Source organism: Exophiala oligosperma (genome assembly GCF_000835515.1).
Source record: "Exophiala oligosperma strain CBS 72588 unplaced genomic scaffold supercont1.2, whole genome shotgun sequence".
Lineage (NCBI taxonomy): Eukaryota > Fungi > Ascomycota > Eurotiomycetes > Chaetothyriales > Herpotrichiellaceae > Exophiala > Exophiala oligosperma.
The window spans coordinates 1454418-1476414 of NW_015622819.1; the positions used below are offsets into that span (position 1 = coordinate 1454418).

The 21997-nt window shown below is 51.8% G+C and overlaps 7 protein-coding genes across 8 annotated transcripts; 4 read left to right on the forward strand and 3 right to left on the reverse strand.

The window, feature by feature from the left end:
* Nucleotide 1: 1 nt before the first annotated feature.
* PV06_01988 (uncharacterized protein) lies at nt 2–1329 on the forward strand (the record flags this gene model as incomplete). The annotated part of the gene is made up of 3 exons (XM_016402627.1): nt 2–392; nt 483–892; nt 1001–1329. 3 exons carry the CDS (start codon nt 2–4, stop codon nt 1148–1150), a joined length of 951 nt encoding a protein of 316 aa, XP_016266524.1. The 3' UTR covers nt 1151–1329.
* PV06_01989 (uncharacterized protein) lies at nt 1311–3948 on the reverse strand. The gene is made up of 2 exons (XM_016402628.1): nt 3754–3948; nt 1311–3702 (listed from the first exon to the last, which is right to left on the reverse strand). The coding sequence occupies exons 1-2, from the start codon at nt 3874–3876 to the stop codon at nt 1474–1476; spliced, it is 2352 nt and encodes a 783-aa protein (XP_016266525.1). The 5' UTR covers nt 3877–3948; the 3' UTR covers nt 1311–1473.
* A 290-nt stretch (nt 3949–4238) lies between these two features.
* Nucleotides 4239–5426, forward strand: PV06_01990 (uncharacterized protein). Its single transcript, XM_016402629.1, has one exon. The coding sequence runs from the start codon at nt 4393–4395 to the stop codon at nt 5305–5307; it is 915 nt and encodes a 304-aa protein (XP_016266526.1). The 5' UTR covers nt 4239–4392; the 3' UTR covers nt 5308–5426.
* PV06_01991 (uncharacterized protein) lies at nt 5352–7340 on the reverse strand. The gene is made up of 2 exons (XM_016402630.1): nt 6635–7340; nt 5352–6557 (listed from the first exon to the last, which is right to left on the reverse strand). Exons 1-2 carry the CDS (start codon nt 7094–7096, stop codon nt 5928–5930), a joined length of 1092 nt encoding a protein of 363 aa, XP_016266527.1. The 5' UTR covers nt 7097–7340; the 3' UTR covers nt 5352–5927.
* Nucleotides 7341–7562: 222 nt separating this feature from the next.
* On the reverse strand, nt 7563–12602 carry PV06_01992 (uncharacterized protein). The gene has a single exon (XM_016402631.1). The coding sequence runs from the start codon at nt 12016–12018 to the stop codon at nt 8197–8199; it is 3822 nt and encodes a 1273-aa protein (XP_016266528.1). The 5' UTR covers nt 12019–12602; the 3' UTR covers nt 7563–8196.
* Nucleotides 12603–17439: 4837 nt separating this feature from the next.
* Nucleotides 17440–20193, forward strand: PV06_01993. Of its 2 annotated transcripts, XM_016402633.1 has the most exons (2): nt 17440–18286; nt 18344–20193. In XM_016402633.1, the coding sequence occupies exons 1-2, from the start codon at nt 17924–17926 to the stop codon at nt 19889–19891; spliced, it is 1911 nt and encodes a 636-aa protein (XP_016266530.1). In that variant the 5' UTR covers nt 17440–17923; the 3' UTR covers nt 19892–20193. The 2 variants fall into 2 exon arrangements, with proteins under 2 accessions (XP_016266530.1, XP_016266529.1); XM_016402632.1 differs by having other exon boundaries at nt 17440–20193.
* A 157-nt stretch (nt 20194–20350) lies between these two features.
* PV06_01994 (uncharacterized protein) lies at nt 20351–21988 on the forward strand. Its single transcript, XM_016402634.1, has one exon. The coding sequence runs from the start codon at nt 20469–20471 to the stop codon at nt 21912–21914; it is 1446 nt and encodes a 481-aa protein (XP_016266531.1). The 5' UTR covers nt 20351–20468; the 3' UTR covers nt 21915–21988.
* The last annotated feature ends 9 nt before the right edge of the window (nt 21989–21997 follow it).

A 21997-nucleotide genomic window follows, 5' to 3' on the forward strand; every position in this document is an offset into this window, starting at 1 on the left:
GATGAACCAGGGAACTAAATCCACAGGCGCAGAGATTCGCATACAGAACCAGAATTCAGAGAAAGCGGCGAGATATTTTTCCACTCCGCATCGGCCATTTGCATTGCGCGACTCCAACAAATTCGACGCCCCTGAATTGGCCAACATTTACATTTCGACGGCGGAACATGTGCATGATTTCTCAATTAACCGCAGTTCAGACCCTCGTGCTCATCGACAACGTCCCTGCAAAACACCACCATCAGCAAGAGCCCCGGCCATGTATTTCCCTCTTGCGACTGTAGTGGCGGCCTTTTCCCTCCTCGCTCCTTCACAAGCGCTGTACCTGTACATTGACGGCACGTCGCCAAAATGTTTCTATGAAGATTTACCAAAGGACACGTTGGTCGTCGGTACGTACATATTCCTCAAACCCTCCCATGAGTTTTGTGAGTTCGCCCTTGGACGCAAACATTGACGCAACTTCTTCCCACCCCCGCCAGGCACATACAAGGCCGAAGCTTACTCGCCCGCAACCTCAACCTTTCGAACCACGTCGGAGCTCGCCATCCAGGTAACGGTCGACGAAGTCTTCGACAATGACCACCGCGTCGTGACTCAGACGACCACCTCCTCAGACACCTTTTCAAAGTTCACATTTACCGCGGCCGACCCGGGCCTGCACAGACTGTGCTTCACCCCCTCCGGCCCGGCAGCCATCAGCGTTGGAGGTTGGTTCTCGGGTTCGGCGGGCTCGACGATAGGTGGGGTGAAGTTGACCCTCGACATGGCCATCGGTGCCACGTCCAAGATCGAGTCCGAGGACAAGTCAAAGATCGACAACATCGTGAGCAAGGTCAGGGAACTCAATGGGAGACTTACGGACATCCGGAGAGAGCAGGTTTTCCAAAGGGTACGTTTCAAGATATATTTCCCCTGAGCAGAGAGCTGCTCTGGTTTTGCCCCTTTTGATTGAATCCACGTGAGACCACAAAACAGTACTAACATAACCTCCCTCTAGGAACGAGAGGCGGAATTCCGTGATCAGAGCGAAGCTACTAATGCCAAAATCGTTCGGTGGACCTTGATTCAGCTTGGTGTTCTTGGTGTTACATGTGCATGGCAATTGTCACATTTGAGATCATTCTTTATCAAACAAAAGTTGACATAGAGCGTCGAATTGGACCCGAAAAAGAAAACCATAAATGACTATGAGCTTAACGACTTGGTTCGTTGGACTGGCTGTATTATAGCACTCGGTTACTGAGACTGATGAGCGTGTCGCATAGACTGACCAATATACCGTGACACGGAAACAAGTGCTTCATGTCCTAGACTCCATGGATTCAGCCCATGCCAACATATGCATGCCCTCTAAACTCGTCACGCCTCGCTATGCCATAATCTATACAGGACCGGCCAATGCTCTGCAAAATGCAGAAATGCAGGTGTATCAGATGGAATCACGGAAATGAGATGCGTCAGCCACACTCGTCAATAACCTCTTCTCGTTCTCGGACCTGCAATATGTGATCCAGAAGATCCGAAAGCCCAGTCGTTCGAAAAGCCCCCTCTCCCGGTCCCAGGACGATCGCTCAGTGTTAACCCGTCCATACCGAGGTTACTCCTATCGGACTGTGCAGTCCCTGAACGCTTGGATTGACCTCTAGTAGATCGTGGTGTGCTCTTCCCCAACCCCGGAGCATCAAATCGCTGCCTGCTGGTCCTCGGTGTGGTCCATTCTGGCACTGTAGATGTTGTTGCAATGGACGCTTTGCTTTCAGTTGAGTCGCTTGAATCTTTCCGGTTCAGCACAGGCCTCTGCAGGGAGGCATCCTGCTGGATGGTGGAGCATGGAGCACCGGATGTGAGGTGCAACGGCCCTCGATTTGATACCCTGGGTGGATTGTCGTTCTTTGAATTGTTCATTTGCAAGAACTCCTGAGGCAACAGCAAAGCTACCGCAGCGATCGCCAACTTCGTCCAAAGGTCCCGAAGAAGCTCGCCAAAGGGTTCACGAAGCATAGACACTCCGATCAAGAAACTTGCTTCGAGTGCATATGCGAGTAGCCTCAAGAATTGACCCTGAACTCCGCGCTCGGCTATGTGGAGTACTAGGTGACCGATCGGTACAAAGGTACTGGAGAGCACGACTAAATAACCGAACCTCGAGGATTCGACGACAATGACTGCCTCGAACATCCACACCGCTACCGACATCAGGATCGCGAAGAACGAGAGACCACTGAAGATCGCACAGAAGGAGGCTCGCTGAGACGGAGCTAAGGCCTCAGGCGTAGAGGCTGTATGAGTGACGTCTCTTGAAGGTTCGTTTCTTGATCTCGTTGTTGCACTCGGCGAATCTATTGACTGGTCCTTGAGGGAAAATACCGATCCGAATATGTTTTCCAATCCAGTATCTGCTTCCTTTGGAAAGAACTTTGGCGGAGCCATGGTCTCACCAGGTGAGTCTTGGTGACGGCTCGGTACGGCTGACTTTGCAGGCCGATCGAAGAAGCCCGGTGGTATTCCAATGGCCTCTTTAGTCTCTGGTTCCTTTCCACCCATATCTGAGCGCAAACCCCGTGCGTTGAGAGCTGGCAACTTGCCGTAAAAAGGACTCGGGTTGGTAGACTGGTATCGAATACTCTTCAACTCGGGTCGGAACGTCTGTTGGGTCGGAGTCCAGTCCATCGAATCCCCACCATCTTCCGGAGGAGTGGGTGGCCTCCATGCGTGATATGTCGATTGCTGTGCAGTGGCAAGGTTTCCAAAGTTGAAAGCTTGGCTTTGACCAGTCTGTGTATTCTCGTCGGGATGTTCTGGAGGAACAAATTGGTCTTGAGAAAGGAGAGGAGCGGGATCATCTTGCCAATTGACCGGCGGAAGACTCTTAATCTTCACTATGCCAAAGACAGACCATCCGGCGATGATTGCAATCGCGACGGCAAAGCAAGCATGTAGCATAGCTGAAAGTCTCACGTCTAAATGCACATGGAACATGAAGATCCACGCACTGAAGCGTAGGCCTAGAAGAGCCATCTGGACCAGATAGAACTCATATAGTCCAGACAGGCTTCCTTCGTTGTTGGACAGCTTGTGTTGCCATTTTGGATTCCACCAGATGCAGAGCAAGCTGACCGCTAGCGACAATCCAACAAATGGCTCCAGCCCATCGAGGCACTGCGAGGAATAGACGCGACGTTCGTAACATTCCCGCGGGCTAAGTATCTGCCCAGAGGACTTTTCGATGACCTGCGACCCATAGAGATGCCAGCCCAATTGCACAACGAGGCTGAGAAAGTATCCAATGCCTGCGGCACTAACCAAAAGACTTCTCCATCCAAGCCGGCTCCCAATCCGTCTCTGTCTTGACTTTTCCAAAACACGCCGGAGATGATCACTTCTCGCATGATAAGTCGCTTGATGCAGCTTGGCCCTAACTTTCGGCTCGCAGCGCGCACAACACTGGGGATAGCGTTTTTCAAGTCCATTTTTGTACGCAGGAAACTCGGCCTCCAATTTCTCGTAATCGGGGTGGTCGGGTTCGGGGAGGAATTGAGAGAGGTTGTAGGTGTATAGCTGCTGATTCTTCACACACGTCGAGCAGAATATTGAGTCGGCCGGCGAGGAGCCGTTGTTGAGCGGATCGACAATGACAGGCTGAGCGAATCGCTGCGCGGGCGCTGACTCTTCGACGGGGACGTCTGCAATCTCGCCATTCTCGAGAATAGTCAGTAGGGAACCTCAGCAGGAGGGATGGGCTCAACATACCTCGTCAAAGAAATTCACGGCAAGACAGTGTTCGCACTGGAACTTGCGACCATCCTTCTTGCTATGTTTCGATCTCTTGCCGCAGTAGTGGCAGTCTAGGCGCTGGCGTAGTGATACTGGCATGATGCCGCATGATCAATGTCCAAGTTGACTTGCCTCCAGCGACAGTATTTCTAGGGATGAGTTGCCATGAGGTCTTTGTTTCTGGTCCTTCAAAACACCGGGTTGTGAATTGGATGCCTTTCGAGAGATCACAACTGATTTCCTTAATTGGTCTAGCGTGGATCTCGGGTCAACCACCAGTATCTCCGACCAAAAGAACAGCGTTTGCGATCGTTACATGTCGCTACAACAGCTGGACATCTACCTACGTAGGGATGCAATATGCGAACAATCGACACAGACTACCTTGACAAGGACGAGAGCAAGGACTGGGAGGTGAGCTGGAAAAGATACTGTGCATTTCCTTCAACTGGATTCGACGCTCGAGGATTCGACTATAATATTCACTTTCAGTACAAACTCCCAGTGCCAAACGAAACCACTGCCATCAACATTACCACCAGATGATTTGGATCAACACAACACAATCCCAAGAAGTATTGTGAGAGAACAACAGAGACAAGCCTCGATTCAGAAATGGACTCCCATTGGGCTCAGATGGATGGATCTCCTGACGCTGGGCCCTCATCCGGGACAGACAATCCGCTCTCAGCAACCACCTCTTTCTTGACCGCCAGCCACGTCCTGGTCGCTCTACTGGTAACGATTGTTATCGTTCTGAACATCATCTTCTTCCGCCTCGTCAGCGTTCTCTCGCGCCCAGCACCTTCTTCGCGACCACAGCCATCCCCATCGAATCCCACACACATCCTCATCGTTCTCGGCTCAGGCGGCCACACGGCCGAGATGCTCAACATCCTCTCCCAAGCGCCCTGCCTCCAGCTCGACTTTACGTATCGCACCTATGTCGTGTCATCGGGTGACGCCTTTTCGGCCTTGAAAGCACACGAGTTTGAAAAATCGCTCCTTGCCGATCTCTCGTCCACCCCTGGAATCACCATCCCCGACGACACATCGACGAACTACGACGTCGTCACGGTCCCCCGAGCGAGGCGGGTCCATCAAAGTATCCTCACGGCACCCTGGACGAGCCTGAAGTGTCTGTTGGATTGCATCGATGTCTTAAAGGGCAGGCACCGAGACTTGAAAACTCCAAGTGGGCGGCAGCGTGGATACCCCGACCTGATCATGACCAACGGCCCAGGCACGGGCGTCATTGTCGTGATTGCCTCCGTCATTCTGTTGTTCTTTGGGTGTTCTGGTCCTCGGCAACGCCAAGGTGAAGGCGAAAAGGGCCCGCACCAAGCAAACTCCTTTGCGCACGGCGGCCAGATGAGGACCATCTTCATTGAAAGCTTCGCCAGAGTCAAGACGTTGAGTTTGAGTGGACGATTGCTGAAACCCTTGGTCCACCGATTCATAGTGCAGTGGCCGGATCTGGCGAAATCGCAAAATAACAATGCCGAATACATCGGTCCATTGGTTACGTAGCACAAAAGATCAAGCACGCAGCTCCCGGACAGGAGGTCTAGTAAAAAGAAAATACATGCATGATACAATGAGTCCACCGAAATTGTTTTGTTGCGACAGAATAGAAACTAAACAGAGCTGCCGGTATCCAATACCTTGGTGACGGAATCATAATACAGAGCTGATTTTGGATATTGTAGTGGTATGTATACATGTGCCATTGAGGTCTCAGCGCCCCCATCACAGGATTCGGCCTTTCCTGACGTTCTTTCAGAACCTAGCATAGAGCTCGCTGAACGCTGTCACCCTAAGATCCGACGAGAAAAGCCTCTTGGAGCAGACGGCGTAGATCCATTTTGAGACTTAATGTCCCATATGCCAATGTCAGCCAGCTCACATGACGTGGCCTGACCCTTTGCGGTTCACCAGTGTAGCTCTCCATTGCGAGCCCTTTGAGGCTACGTTGGACACTGAGGATCGTCAAGAGCGCCTTGAGCAACAGTTGGCAAGGACACAGACAGAGTGACGCATTTCCTGATCCGAACGAATGACATACCCACAGGGAGTACAGACTGGTCGTTTGTCGGGACGCAAGATCGCACGTCTTGTTGCTCATGCCCGACGATCTAAACGATCTAAATTCATATTGTCGCCGCATTCCTGGGTGCCTTCTGCTTCAAGACTTCCTCGATGAGGCTCAAAGTTTGATCGCTCACACCCTTCTCTTTAATCTGTGCGGCTCTCTCAGCTGCCAGGCGCTTCTTTTCCAGAGCGAGTTCGTCCTTTGGCGTTGTGACTTTTCTCTCCGTATACCAACTTGCTCTTGCATCTTCGAGAATCTTCATACGAACATAGTCATCCTCATGCCACTTTCTGTTGGGCGAATACCTATCTTTTCTGAGCTCGTCCATGATGCCTGGTCGGAGAGGTGCTGTATACAGGGATGGTGTGAATGTCGGTGCCTCGACGTCGAGACGGAGTGTGTCGCCGTCGTAAGCTTGATAGGTCGGCCCATCATCCTCGGGCCATGGAATTTCGATGTCTTCGCCAGCGATGTACCTAGTATGCCGAGGAAGTTGACTGTAGGGCATTCGTTGGAAATATGGCGCTCCATAGCGGATGTGTTTTACAATAACGTCACGACTGCGGCCTGTCGCCTCATCGACAAGTTTGTGCACCAGACGTACTGTGTCAATAGGGACCGGAAGAGGTGCAGACATGACGGGTCGGGTCTCGCGCTGTTTCGTGCCAACTGGGGTTTCCATATCGGCCTGTGGTCACACTCAGTCTATTGTTCGCTGTTTTTGCCCTCTCGCGAATTGTGGGAAACTGTGGGCGCTATACATACCACGTTTATCCCTTCAATGGTGATTTCTTTCCTTTCCCGATGAACTTCGATGACCTCGCCGATCCGGCCGAGGATACCTTGATGGCCACCGACGACGCATACGCGATCCCCAACCACAATGTTTCCTTCGTTGCCAAAACCTTCAAGCTCTTCCTCCTCGTTCTTGGGACCTTTCAAGGCTCGCTCGGGGAAGGGAGGGCCATCGTGGAGCAGTAAGCTCGCGGCGCCGTATGTCTCTGCTTTCTCGGCAACATTGCGTTTCGGTGCCAGGGGGCCAGCGAGCCAGTCCTCCCTGCGGTTCTTACGCTCGTCTTTGACATACTTTCGCCTCACCTTTTCAATCTGGATCTGTCTGAGGTCGTGCTCGCGCCAGGCGGATTTGAGGTCCTTGAGGTTCTTCCTGCGCTCGGCTTTCAGGGCTTGGTTTCGGGCCTGGAGGTTTATACGAAGAATTTTCTGCATTCTGCCGGGTTGGTGGAAGGGCGTCCTGTAGAAATGGAGCTGTGTGCACCGAGGTCAGTTGTGCAAGTCGAACACAGGCACGAAATTGCCCGTGGAACCAACGAGTGGAAGGGTGAGTTGGATCAGGCCATAAGCACTCGTTGCAGGTCTCGGATCGAAAGAATGGGCAAGTAAAGATCTGTCGGCTGCTCTAGAAACTGGATACCTCTGGTCGACGGGTCAATAGAATGTACTCGGAGAAAAGTCGCAAGGGCCTTCTTATTCGTATCACAAGCTCCGCTGCTGAGAATAATTTTGAACTTGACTCGTCGGTCACGTGCTACGGCCATCTCTCTACCAAAAAAATAACTCCCTACCTTTATGCTCGTCCTCTTATATTGACTACGGAGGTTTACGAGCACTGTCGAGTCTACTCGAACGAAGCATTGAGGGACTGACCACGTACGCATTTCTTGGTTTACCCTAGCAACTGACAACTTATAGCACCATTAATGGAGAATTGAATAGTTGGGTATTCCCGCGTAAAGTGTTTGTTCTCATTGTCCTACTGTCTGTTGATGGACAGGATCATGTCGTTCGCCATCGCTATTAGCACTTCCAAGTAGCTCTCCAGAAAGCTCTCCCTCTCGTCCACTAAATGTACATTTTCGAAACCGAATCGAATGAGAAGCCCCAACCGCCTTCCCGCGACACCTTGTGAGAAAAGGCCCAATGAGCGAGCGATAATTGATAGCCATCCATCATAAAATCTGCTGTCTTTTCGCTAGTGCGGAGACGGTTCTCCTGGTGTACAAGCATTTTGATCTTCGTGAATCAGTAAATGCCCTCCCGTTACTTTTCATCTCGTTTTGATTCCTTGGGCAATAATGCAGCTCAATGTTGCCTCCACAGCAAGATCTGTGACACATGATGACCATCCCAGCATAAACAAAAGAAAACTAAAGTAGAAAATAATCCGACGCCGTACTGTCTATAATCCGGGTATCGATAAAGAAAAAGTTGAAGGTGGTAGAATAGAAGTGCGTAAAGGGGTCGTGGAGCCGTTCTTGAACAAGTGACGGTCGTAGAATGGCATTTGGAGGTCGGTGACGAGGATGCCCTCATCCCTCAGCCCGCGCAGGTTTCTTCGGTGCGCTCGAGCCCTTCATCATCACCATACCATCGTCATCTGAGTCGTCATAATCTCCATCGTTATCCTGGTATGAGCGGGCAGTCCAATCTTCCAGTGATGGAGCTGTAGCAGTCTGCTGGGGGCGACCGTGTTTGATGATAGTGTCTGCAGTGCGCATGAAGTCTGGCTCGAGGTCCTTTCCTCCCGTAGCAGGAGTGGTCCGATGAGTACTTGCAGACTCTCCATGATAGTAGCCTTCTCCAGGAGGAGAGGACGCGCTGGAAGTCACGCCGAAGCTCGGATTGGACATACTTTGCGAGACACTGCTATTGCCGTAATCTTCAAGAGACGAAGCAATGGTGCTCGCTGATGGCCCAGCTTCGATTGAGAATGGTGGTGGTTCGTTGGCTAAACGAGTACGTTGTTTTTCGAGGAATACAATGTCATCAGGAGACGGAGGGCAGTCATCGGTGACAGGCTCACTCTGTGCTCTAGAAGCGGCCTCAGCAGCAGCTTCGGCTCGAGAATGCACTTCTTGAATGAGTCTTCGCTGGTTGACTTCCTGGGCGTGTTCAAAGGCGTCTTGACTGGAAGCAGGAGGCGAAAATTTCGAGTTCGTACGCGGAATACTCATTGCGACCGGCGCTGGAGGAGCTGTATTGTACTCGACTGGTGACATTACAGTCTTCAGAGCTTCCGGCTGTTCGATAGCACCAGCAGCAGAAGCAGTGCTGATAGCTAGGCTAGGTCCTGCATGACCATCGCCGTCTGACGAGTGGAGACTTGGGGCTGGGGAACGATCAAGATATTGGGATCGGCGGTCTCGACTGCCTAGCCGGCCAAGTGTCTTCGAGGTACCTTCCCAAAGTCCATCAACCATGGCTTTGAAAGATCTTTCCCCAGCAGCGGTTGGACGTTCCAGTTCAGGAGCAGTATCTGCATGCGGGAAAGGCAACCTCTGTATCTGTGAAGCTCGGATGGTCTTGACTGAGTCAGCAGTAGACATGGTTGAGATGGCCCGATCAGGTCCACGAGGCCGACCTTCCCGCTCGAGCATGGTGCTTGACATTGTCAACGGCGCATCTGAGGCCTTTGAGGATGAAGTGAAATACGCTTCCCTGGGAGAATAGTCGGGACTAGCAGTTTGACTTTGTGCCAGAGGGTGTTCGCCATTTTCTCTCGAAGTTTTCAAGGCTGCAAGGACTTCATCACCTCGCAACGAAGACCGGCGTGCGTCCCTGATCTTGTTATCCCGTTCCCCACGGCCAACGGTGCTTGTACTCGAAGGCGATGCGATTGACTCGCTTGAGTGGCTCGCTGAGGTTGCTGCACTGGGTGCTCGTCTGCGAGTGTTGCTTCGGCCTAGAAGACTGCCTGCGATCCTTCCGGCTGTGTTGAGAGCGCGCTCTATGATGTTTCTCTTGCCAACGGCATGAGATATCTCTTTCTCATCGACCTCCAATATCATTTTTTTGCTCTCCTTGGCCATTTCCATTGGACCTTTAATCCATTGGTTTGGATCGGGCATGCCTTCGACCACCCACTCGTGGTTTTTCGCTTCCTCTATAGTCATGCGCTTGGCAGGGTCTTTGACGAGAAGTTTGCGGATCAGATCACGAACACCGTCAGGGACGGGTTCAAATTTGAGCTCGTAGTCCAGGCGTTTGTTACTATTGATAGTAGATGGGATGTACGACGTTGGCTTGTCTCGTGAAGTGTCCACAGGTACTAAACGGCTCTTCGGGCAGAATACCTCTGCTTTGCACACAGCTTCATGCAGACCCATTTCGTCGTTGGCGTAGAATGGGAGACGAGCGTAGACCATGCAATAAAGGGTAATACCCAAAGCCCAGAGATCCAGGGCACCAGTAATCCTAGGACCATTCTCTTCCTCGAACATCGACGGATCCTCGTAGCACAGCTCAGGGGCCCAGAACGCTGGTGTACCAACGGATCTGGCTAACTCTTTCTCGTCGTCGAGTGCTGACACATCATTCTCCGTCAGCCTATTCTCAGGATCTTCTTCAGTCGTTGGGCGGCCTAGATAGGAGACACCAAAATCTGAGATCTTGACGGTGCCGGTAGCTGATACCAGCAAATTGGCTGGCTTGATGTCCCTATGGATTATGCCAATGAAGTGCAGAAACTCGAGGCCAGCAAGAGTATCCCGAAATGCCCGGCGTGCCTCTTCCAATGTCAGGGCAGGAACGAAGGAGTGCTCATCATCAATTTCTTCAAAGTTGAACTCTGATGACATGTGTGAGATGGCACTCGTCGCGATGCTGAATTTCCGAGCCCGATAAGACTCCGGTACATAGGCACCATACATGCTGCCAGCCAGAGCTGATTCGGCATGGTGGTCATCATTCGAGTTGGTACGACTGGGATTGCTAGAACCAGTATAGAAGTGCCGCGAGGCCGACCGAGAGATGTCGGAGAGCCCGTCTTCCTCCTCCTCTTCGTCTCCATACTCGAGACTCCAATTTGGAATAGATTGCAGATTCGATGACCGGGATTTTTCTTGCTGCTCATGGCGCCGCGCAGCCTGGGCAACAATGTACAAGTCTCGCTCTGTAGGCTCGATGGGAACATCAATGCCGACGCGCTCTTGAGAGAACCGGTTATTGTTGACAGCTAGGACTTCCCTCACTCCTGGTTTTCTCCATTTGATCTCTCCCTTCTCGACGTACTCGAGTATCAGGTACACTTTATTCTTAGATGGGTCGTCGATAACTTCCAGCAGGCTGACCACGTTTGGATGTCTTGCCTTTTTCAAGATGGCGACTTCGCGTTTGGTTCGATCTTCTGGAGCACCTAGTCGACCGAGTCGTCGCTTTGCTGAATATCTGGGCACAATCTTGACGGCGATCAAAGTTCCTTTTTCAATGTCTCTACCAAGCTTAACTTTTCCATGCTCGCCACGGCCGAGCTCCTGAACGATCTCATAATTGTTGATAAATTTATTGCCAGAGAAGGTATCGTGCTCGATCTCGACGGTGTGGGTCTCCTTTGGTGTTTGGAGATGGTGAAGGTGAGGAGAGAGGTCTGTGAGAGATGAGGCTGATGGCACCCTGGCCTCAGGATTGAAGAGCCCAGGGCTCGACATCGGAGTGTTGTCAGCAGTCTTTGTGCCCTGAGCACCTTGTTGTCGTTCCCTAGAAGGTCTCCAGGTAGACATTTCGTTGTAGACAAGATTTTGAGCCGGATGAGAGCTTCTTGTCCGCAATGGAGGGTGAGGTCTTTGTCCAGTGAATTGCGCTTGCAACGCGGCAAAAGACTGATCAGGGTATTTTGGATGGTCCGCGGTGGTGCTAGATAGTCTTGGGTGTGATGCGGACAGAGACTTAGAGTGAGAGAGCCGGCGCCCACGAATTTGACTTTGTGAGGACCTTGTTGAGAGTTTGCGCTGTACCAGCGATACTCCAGGACCAAAGCCGCGTTCATTTTCCAATACAGACAAAGCCTTTAATGAGTTTGACGACGTTTGAGTGGATGAAGGCAATGAACGTTCTGGTCTCGGCAAGCCAAAACCAGGTGATGCAGCCAGACCTGGGAGAGCTTGCGCATCTAGCCCGTGACCAATATCTTCTTCCACTGTCTCTAGAGGGTCCTGTGCCGCAAGAGCGGTAGGGGTATTGCCCTGAGTGCCGGAGTCTCTTCCATCCTGATTTTCCCTTCCACCCCGCTGATTTTCTCTCCCATCGTTGCCAGGTCTATGCACATTGAGTCCACCTGTAGCCGCTGCAGCCCCCTGGCTGTGGCGCGGCTGCTGAAGATTTGGAGCCCATGTTATACCAATGTTGTCTGACATGATTCTAGGACTGCTCTTCTGTGCTATGTCCTGGGTGATGTTTGGGACATTGAAAGATCGACGGCAGGATACGCTGGTCGATGGTTCCTCCGTCCACAGCTCACTCCATTGGCAGCTCTTTATACAGACATCTTCTATCTCCGACACAGGGCGACGGAAACTCCCAGGCTCCTGTCGGTGGGAAAAGGGAGGGATTTTGGTGGTGCGCTATCCTGCAGGACACGAAAGTTCTGCTTCTGGTAGCCGACGTGGTCGAACCAGACAGCACAACAAAGACGCAAAATGTTGATGAGGCCAGGCTATCGGTTCGAAAGCGAAGAGGGTCTCGAGCCGTGACGTTTGATGAAACTAGTCAGATGTGGAAAATCCTAGAGGTAGGTTGTGTGTACAGAGTATGTGTGGATGAATTTTCCCTTCGGCGGCAGCGATGAAATGGAAAGAATTCGTGAAACTAGAAAGAAAATACAAACCAAGCAAAGGCAGCCAACGTCGAAATCAAAAAGACTGCGGCGAGTCGATGTAAGAAATGAAGAGGCCGTCGAGTATGCGTACCGTACAGACTACTGTGCTAATGCATGTGAGGGACAACAGGGTGGAAAGGCAGCGCATGCCCAGCGAAAAGATGACGGAGGGGGGCACGGAAAAGCCTAAGTGGCCAACCCTAGACGGTCTCCAGAGAGGCAGGCAAACAGGCCCTCTCAGTGGTCCAGCAAAGGGATCTTCGGGCACTTGCACGCTTGACAAACCCATGCAAGAAGCGGGCCCTTTTTTCTGGCTGCATGTTGAGCGGCGATTTCCCAACGCCAGGCTTGTCATTCTGGTGGGCGACGAGGATGCAGTGGCTTCTTCCCATCCACTCTCTTACCGGTATATCCCTGCCTCTTCCCTAGCCCTCTGCTGGACGATTAACAGTGGAATTGGTGTGGTGCCCAGCAAGCACTGACCACCACTTCGCTTCGACCGACTCTGCGACCAAGTGAACACACGGAACATCCCATCTGCGATCATCGATTGATTCTTGTCATCTGTGAGAGCACTACTTTTCCTTTGAAACAACAGAAGAAGGTTGTTCAGCTAGAGAACAGGGGGGATCTCTGTGTGCCATTTTCTCCTTTCGCACTCCTGCAGGCCTCTGCCTCATCGAAGCAAACAACCGTGTGGAGTTGGAGTCCTTGCGCTGCTCATCAGGCCACAGATATGAACACGAGCAAAGTTGCCACTACAAGGGCAGCGACGGAGTGTTTACTTGGAAGTGTGGTGTGGTTCCTGCACATGTCCAGAGCTAACAGGGCCAGTCCAGCGTATGTACCGTCCTTGCTCTATCTCTAGTCTCCGTCAGTGGTGCGCCAAATCTACTGTACTCAAAGCTGCATTCTACTCTCGAAACATGAATGGGGATGGCCCTTTACTCCACTCCTCACGAGTCTCGTATCTTGTCACACCTCGGGCCCTTGGACCTTCGTCTTTCGGTCAACACTGTACTGTACAGTTGTAGCCGAGTCTTTTCTGCTGCGCATATATTGGTTTGGGAGGCTTTCTTCCTCTATGTACAGTCCCTTTAACATGATACCCCAGGGTGTAGCAGTTCCAAGCCGTGCCACTTCGCGTGCACAGGAGGCTAAGGCAGTGTGGAGAGGGGCATATCTGTTCGGCGTCGAGCCAGGGCTTGGAGGGGATGGATGACAGGACTAGCTGATTAGAAAAGGCGAATAGAAAGCACCTTGGCCACACGAGAATGGAGAACAGCGCAACCTGAAGCCTTCGGGACCAACAAGTGTCCCGCCTGTTGCGCCTTTGCATCGGCCCGCTCGCTGCAAACCTCAGTCCGAGTGCGCCATGTGTCGTCACTGGCGGCACGTAAGGTACTATGTACCTGACAACGCAAGGTCTGCATATCTGGATCAGGTTGTAACTCACAAGCAGACGCATGGTTGACCTGAGATGACAGTCATTTGCAGGAAAGACTTCGTTCTCAAAGAATGAGACTTTCACATGCCCCCAACACCAGGGTGTGATCTTCACAAATTGATCGCCAACGATCAGCAGGTCATCCCTCGGAGGGATTGCTTGTAGGAGTTGCCAGGATAGTCTCCCAATATAGCCGCCAATCAGCACACGACAGCAAGCCCCAACTCATACCCGTACTGTAATTGTATGAAGTCCAACTGAGCACCGACTCCAATGCTGCGCCCACAAGGTCAAGAGGATAGGCACAGTACATAGCTTTTTGGCCGCCCTCGAAACACACCATCATTGCTTGACGGTGTCACAGGCTGCTGGGAAGTTCTACCAGAATTCATGACTACAAGCCAAGGCTTTTAGTCCACTTTTCTACTGCTGCGACAACTTGTTTGACCAATGCATGCTAATTTCATTATCTTGTTGCATTATTCTGTTGCACCCGGCCTCCGGAATATGCCTGGACGTTTCTGAGGTATAAGTACGGAGTACGTACTCCGTACATGCGCAATGATACAGGAATCTTCCGGATTGTTAATTCTCGATGATATGCATACGAGTATGGTTCCACAATTCCTGCTGGACACACTGTACAAAGACTACGGACTATAGAATGGAATGACCCTGAGCACCTTTCAGCCTGCCACTTCAATGGACTTTGTTCAGAGAGTTCTAAGAAAAGACCTCAGACTGTATGGAGTAATGATGTCTTCGTTAGACAAGAAGTTCGCTTCGCTTACAGCAACAAGCGCGAACTGGGGCGGGCGATAGGCATTTGTGAGCGTGTGTCTACGGGGGCCAACCAGGCAATAAATGCCAGGGGAGAACGATCGTTCTTTTCTCCTTTCAGATGGCTGCAGAAGTTTCAGAGAGTAGGCCGCCCTCACGATATTCGACAGGGGTGCTGGCCTGCCTCTCACTGGATGTGCACCGTGGCATGGTTAGCACGGAACCTCAGCCTGAGGCTTTTTTGGTCCATTGAAAGGGAACATCGTGTACGTAACGACTGCAGCTCATGCACTCTTACCACGTCGCTTCGAATGGTCTGTTCATGCCATGCTCACTCGAACGAACGTGAGGGGCTCCTGGATCCCTGGGTTGGCGTGCAATGAAAATTTTTTGTCATCTGTTGAAGCAAGATCGGCATGGCGATCGCGTGTCTGATTTCGATCTCCCCTCTGCCTGAGCTTCCCGCACCCTTTCTCGTATTCTTTGTCGCCTGGATGGTGGTCAAGTGGTTGACACTTTGCCACGAACGGGTTAGTTGAAGGCAAATTCAGAGGGTTTAAGCCGGGGGCTAAAACACGCCCGGCGCGAGCTTGGGGATGGGCTGGGGAAGGCCGATGAGCAGCATCCCTTCTTCAACCACTGACCAGCCTCACACGAATTGGCGTGAAAATTTAGCACCGCAGCCACTCCGGAAGGCAGAGCCGCTCATATGCGGGACATACCTCCCTAACCTTCCTACTAGTCCTCCGTTTGTACGAGTAGGAGGTCGACCGATCACAGTATGTACGAGCACGGACAGGGTATCAATCTTTGCTCCTCAGCACATCTCCTATCCCTCCACCATGGTCGAGAACCAATGCAGATGGGAATTCCGAACAGTGGTTGGCTGAAAACATCTCAAGACTCCTCTTGAATTCAATGGTATCTGGCAATCTCCTTTCGAAGCATCCGAGGGTTCTGTGTTCAGGCTGACGCTTATTGGCAGAGGGCAAATACTCCTGCCTGAGGAACGAAGTTTGACTCGCAATACGCAATTATGGCGTACAAGATCTTGACCAGACCTCCACACTCTGTTTTCCCTCGATTGTAGACAACATCCACCAACAAAACTTTACAGACCCACCACATAACAGTCAACTAACTCTCCAGAACGACCTCCAGGCTTCTGCTCATCATTCAAGATGGTCGCATACTCCGTTGGCTTGTTGCCAACCCCCCTACAAATATAATGGCGAATGCGGACGTCCGTAAAGGACAATAGAAGGGATTATCTCAGGACCCCAAGAGTCTGGACCGCTCTGACCAGACGCCAGCGTTGCATGTCCTGGTATGTGGCGGCCCTCTCATCTGGAAAGAGCTAGTGACGTACAAGGGTTGGGAAGCCACCAGCTGCCAGTCGATCATTTTGGGCGGTTGTCGTCAACCACATTCAACAACAGTGGCAACTTGGAAGCCCCTACGAGCAATCACAGAGCTGGCGTCTTTTACGATTGTGTGCATGGAGTGACTCTTTGAACCTTCTGATCATCGGGCATATGCCGCTGTACGAAGACAATCACAACCGTGTCGATTTGCGGTGGCGAACCAGCTTCATGCATTTTCGAAGCGATTCTCGTTGTCCCTAACCCTGGTTGGCTGACCACTCTCCTCCAAGTCTTTCATGCGAACAAACTTACGCCTGGCGTTGTTCAGTCAGCTTCATATTGAGGTACATCGTGAGCGCTTCTCAAGTTCATTTGAAAGGCAGCAGCAACAGCCCTTGATTTTTCTTACCGTGATGAAAAACTTGAGGCCAGCATTGGGTGTCAGTAATTTCAAAGGAGTTCTAGCATAAGCATCACGACATGAATCTGATGACTCTATCATGGCACTGCCTATACTGATTTATCAAACCACTTCGGCGTGAGCCGGGCCAACATTAGAGTATCAGATACTACTCGCCTGAATAGAGCAGATCTCATATGAAATATTATCGATTGTCCTGTGTCTGGCATTTTGCCAATGATGACCAGGGTTCGGAGAGGGTACACAGTGGATGGTCGATGGCAATCTACGTGCTATCTGGATTTCTTTATAGATTCTGTGGTTTCTCTGATCATCTCGTTCATTTTCTTTTTCATAAGAGGCCACTGCTATCATCCGACATCGCTCGGCTGGCGCTGGCACTGCGTCGCCCCGAAGGAGCCCAAGTTCCTACTCGAGAAGCTCGTGCGACGTGATTCCAAGACTCAGCTACACCGACTAGCTATCTTCAACGACAATGGTGATGTTAGACCTGCTGGTCATCAGGGCACGGCTGCAACTGTATGGACACTGAATATGAAGCACGGATAATTGCTATCTCAATCGTCCCTCCAGGGATGGTGGGTGAGGCTCTCATCAGACCAGACAGAGGTACAGTAAGCACCGGGAACCAGCTTCAACTGCGCCAGACTTTTTACAGCGGAGTCGAATGATCAACATCAAAAGTCCGCAGGGGATGATCTTGGGCCGCCGGATCAATCATTTTTGTGCTAATTTCTACAGGTAAGCTGGGTCAAGTAAGTGAGGATTTCCCATGGTCGACAAGTCGCTTAGCTAAAAGCTGAGCATTAAATGCCCGCAACTAGATTCCTTGCGGCATGGTGAGGATTATGACGATGTCCAAGACTTCATGACCTAAGCATCTGCTTGGTGAATTGTCATCCCTTCGCTCTCCTCCCTCTCCGCCTCTTCGTATCTGTTGCTTCACCTCGCTTAATTCCGCAAATGCGCGATTAGGAATCTTCGCCTGACATATCGTTCGTTATTGCGGCGCCATGGGATGTGTTTTCCTTCCAGAGTCCGGTAAAGCATGCATGTGCGATTATGTCATTCGGTGGTCGATTGATTCCAGATCTATGAAATCCTAGCGACCATGCGATTTGACCTCCCCGGATAATCTCTTTCAAGCATCGTGTCAGCACGCCCAATAGTGCACCGTGGAACACCCCTTCTCTCCTAACCTTGATCAATAGACTAGTGAAGATGTCTTTCGGTAACTAGTTAGCCCATAGGCACACTAGCAGCTTGCTTGCCAGCCCTGAGGAACCAATTGAGATTCCACATCATTTACAATGCTCAGGTAAGGATGAGAAAAGCGATATAGAACCGCCGGCCAGCTTCTCGAACAAACACAGCCGCATCTAGAATCCGCAATCTGTATTTCAAAAACAGCTCTTCTAACACTGCAGGTACCATGGCTACAACTACTATCGTTGTCCACCAATATCCCAAGGAAGTGCCACTTCTACAGATAGATTCCGAACTCATGTCTGAAGAAAAACGTCCTTCCAAGCAGCCAGCGCCGTTTCGTGGCGAGTTTTCCTTTGTCAACAAGGATGCTGGCAATATTGATTCCAAAGATCACAATGCTGCCGTTTCCTGGCATGTCATGAATAGATACGAGCGATGGAAAAGGCAAGATCAAGCAAGAAGACTGCGCGCATCTGCAAATGTGCCAGTAGGGCCACTTTCGCCTCCGTCACAACCGCAGCAATCTCAACAATCATCACAGCCTCAACAGCAGCCAAATATTCGTTCGCGGGGCCCGGCCCAAGCTGTACGTCGTACTTCCTCTCAAACATCCCGACGGAGACGATTAACAGAGCCTACGCAGGCTCAGTCAATTCCATCGGCCAATCCGTTTAACTTCAACCCCTGGATGGCAGAGCAGCCATTGCAACTCGGATATCCTGGCATAACCCCAGCTCAGGGCATTGCTATTGACCCCCAGGCATCGTCCGCTTCTACGCCTTCTACTCACTCTGCAGTCAACGAGGAGGATCCTTCCTCAATGTTTACGTCGATGAGCACTCCGTTGGATCTTAGCGAAACACTATTCGAAACCTCTGGTCTGTCTCTGAACCCACTCGTCAGCGGCTTAATAAGTTACGCCTACGACATGTTTATTCCTCAACTGTGGCCTCAAGAATCGACCAGAAGCCCAGTGACATACGAAATCTCGAAATGCTGGGATGATACGACAATGATCAGTCAAGACACCTGCTACGCCAATGCCTATCTAAGCGTCCTTGCGGCGGCAATGGCAATCATGACAAATGATGACAGCTTGACTTATCAATCGCGATACTTTCAAGGTCAGGCAATGGTGGAATTGCGGCAGCGAGTGTCTCAGCCAAATCCTCCCGAGCTGACCACCTTAAAGGCCATTCTGAAGCTCTTCGCTTCAGAAACATTGGTGGACAACACGGCCGTTGCCCGTATGCATCTCAAAATGCTGCGAAATTTAGTCAATGCAGCTGGCGGCGTCCTTCTCATGGATTCATGGTTCCGTGAAGACCTCCTTTCAAGCGATTGCTATTTTGCTCTCAAGTACGAAACTCGTCCTCTCTTCGCTGCACAGGAGTGGACCCCTGGACCCCTCAGCCAACCTTGGAAAGCACGACTGCTATCAGCAGGCATCTTGGGAGAGCACGCAGCCGGCATCGATCCTCTGGTTGAGCACCCGATCATGAAAGCAGTGGTGACTGACTTGCGCGAACTGTTCAAGACAAAAGAATATGTACACCTGCATGATGTGCCTGCAGATGATCAGCTCTTGAGATGGCAACAACTCCGCAAATTCGACTGTGTAGCCAGGATTGCGGATCATCATGTCAACCTATCGATCTACCCACACCTCTTTCAACGGCCCATGACACAGGCTTATTCATGCATCGCAACTGCCCTGATGGCTTCACTAGTACTTGGTTCACCTGAGCCAGTGCGATTCGGTCTCAAATTGATCATCGATCTTCGTGCGAAGCTGACAGAGAGTGAGTCGGACAGTAATCCGGCAAACTACCGGCGACTTCGACTTTGGGCGCTGTACGTGGGCTCGTTGGCGGAAAAGGTGCACCCAGTGACCATTGAGCACGACATGTGGTTCACAAAAGCCTACACGGCACAAATGGCGGAGATGCGCCTGCAGGGTTTCGACGATGTCAAAAAGGTGATTAGACATTTCCTCTATTCAGAACGTTTGCACCAGGAGATCGAGTCTGGTCGGCCGCATAGGCTCGTGGATGCTAAGCAAGGCCTCTACTCAGTGTGTGGTACAAGTTGGAGAGAACCACCACTGCAGCCAGAACTCATGACTGGCAGTTTCGAGCCGGAAGATTTGGGTGGTATGCCTGTGGCCGCGGGCAAACAACGAGCAGATTGATACAATGTAGCCGGATATGAAGGCGTAAGACATATAGGGCTTGGTTATGGAGTACTTGACTTTCTTACATTATGGTAGGCCTTGACTTGGATGCTTACGGAAGTCTATATCTTAGTGCTCTACCATGGGTTACCTGCATCGTTTTCTCAATTTGTGAAAGCGGCATCGATGGTAGTGTGAAGAGCACACCAGTACGTACTTTGGTATGGAGTTGGGGAGTGAACAACATGTCAGGTTGTCAGGTACGATTAGCTAAGATTCATAAATGGAAGCAATCAAATAAGATACTTTATTTAGCAGAAGTCTTTGAAGAGCCCTTGATGCTCCTAGCCTCGAAGTCCGTCGCGATAAGAGAGCCGTGAGTCGCTTAGTCAGGTACAAACTGCGGGCTACACACAATTTCATCTCGCCGGCTCTAACCGCTTGGTGCCGTCGAGACATTCGGCCAACCTTTCTCCGAGTCAAACTGGATAGAATCACAGTACGGAGTACGGGCGCAGGGCTTTGGATAAGACAGCTCTACCAAACTCGCAGCCTCTCGTGTCTTGTTCACATCTGTGTTGGTGTGCAAGTTTCAATGCGGACGGCATCGACTCGCGCATTGAACAAGTCCACATGCCTCTTGCACCAGCTTCGCAAGACAGAATCTGAAAAGACATTCGGTCTTCGCCGCAAGAGTTTCACCCACCACGCAGTATCTCGCCGGTCTATCACCACCACCACCACCACCACTTCGACCTCCTCATCATGGAACCTCAGGGACCTTTCTCGGGTCTCGGAAGAGACCTCACCTCTGATCTTTCATCTGACCTCCGACAACCCCTACCACAACCTCTCGATCGAACACTACCTTTTGACGCATTCGCACCCTGAATCCCGCCTTCTTCTATTCTACACGAACAGACCGTGCGTCGTGATCGGCCGTAACCAGAACCCGTGGCTCGAGACGGACCTGAACGCCTTACGACGAGGTTTGGTGCCTGAGCAGGGACAGGAAGAAGCCATCAAGCCCACAGACAGGCGCCCGCCTGGGAACCTTGACCGGCAAAGAGGAAATGGAAGGGCAACAACACCGGTCGACCTCGTGCGCCGACGCAGCGGAGGTGGGACCGTTTTCCACGACTCGGGCAACCTGAATTACTCGGTCATCGTGCCCAACTCGAAATCCTTCAAGCGAGGCACGCACGCCGAGATGGTGGTGAGGGCCCTCTTGTCGTCGCCCGGGGCCGCCGCGAGCTACGGGTCTGGCGACATCCGCGTCAACGACCGGAACGACATAGTCATGCGGCGCGCGGCGCATGGCCAGCCCGAATGGCTCAAGGTCAGCGGGAGCGCGTACAAACTCACGAGGGGAAGGGCGTTGCACCACGGGACCCTGCTCTACTCGAGCCCGTACATCCACAAGATCTCGGAGCTGTTGAGGAGCCCCGGCGGGGATCTCATCGACGCCAGGGGGGTGGAGAGCGTGCGAAGCCCGGTGGGGAACCTCGCCTGGACCGCCGACCGGCGGCGGAGGGACACCCTCCGAGGAGAAATCACTCGACACATCATCCGGGAGTTCTGGCTCATGTACGGTGGTGGTGGTGGCGGTGTCGCCGACCATGGCAGAATGGCCGGGATCGACGAGGTCACCCTGGGACCCGAGGAGTGCGACCACGACAAGAACCCCGAAATAGCAGACGGCGTTCGCGAACTCATGTCCAACGAGTGGCGGTTCGAACAGACCCCTCGCTTCGAGTTCGCCAGCGGTGTGCTCGACGGCGCCGAGGTCGAGTTGACTGCCAATCGGGCCGTGGTGGAACGGTTGGCTTTGCACGAGGAATTCGCCGGGGGTGAACGATCCGAACGACCTCGGTCGACTGTCGAATGGGACAAGACTGATTTCGATGGTGAGATCAAGTTGCACGACGTACAGAGTTGGAAGAGAGTGTTGGGCGGCCAAAACCGAGAGACAGAGAGTCTTGGTGTCTCTGACGCACTTGTGAAGCGAATCGAGGCCATCTTCCCGAGTTGGCCTGCTTGATAGATGCTCATGTAATAAGAAAAAGATATACACCGTGCATACATCATGTAAGAATGGAATCGTTGAAGGCTTTATTGCACCAG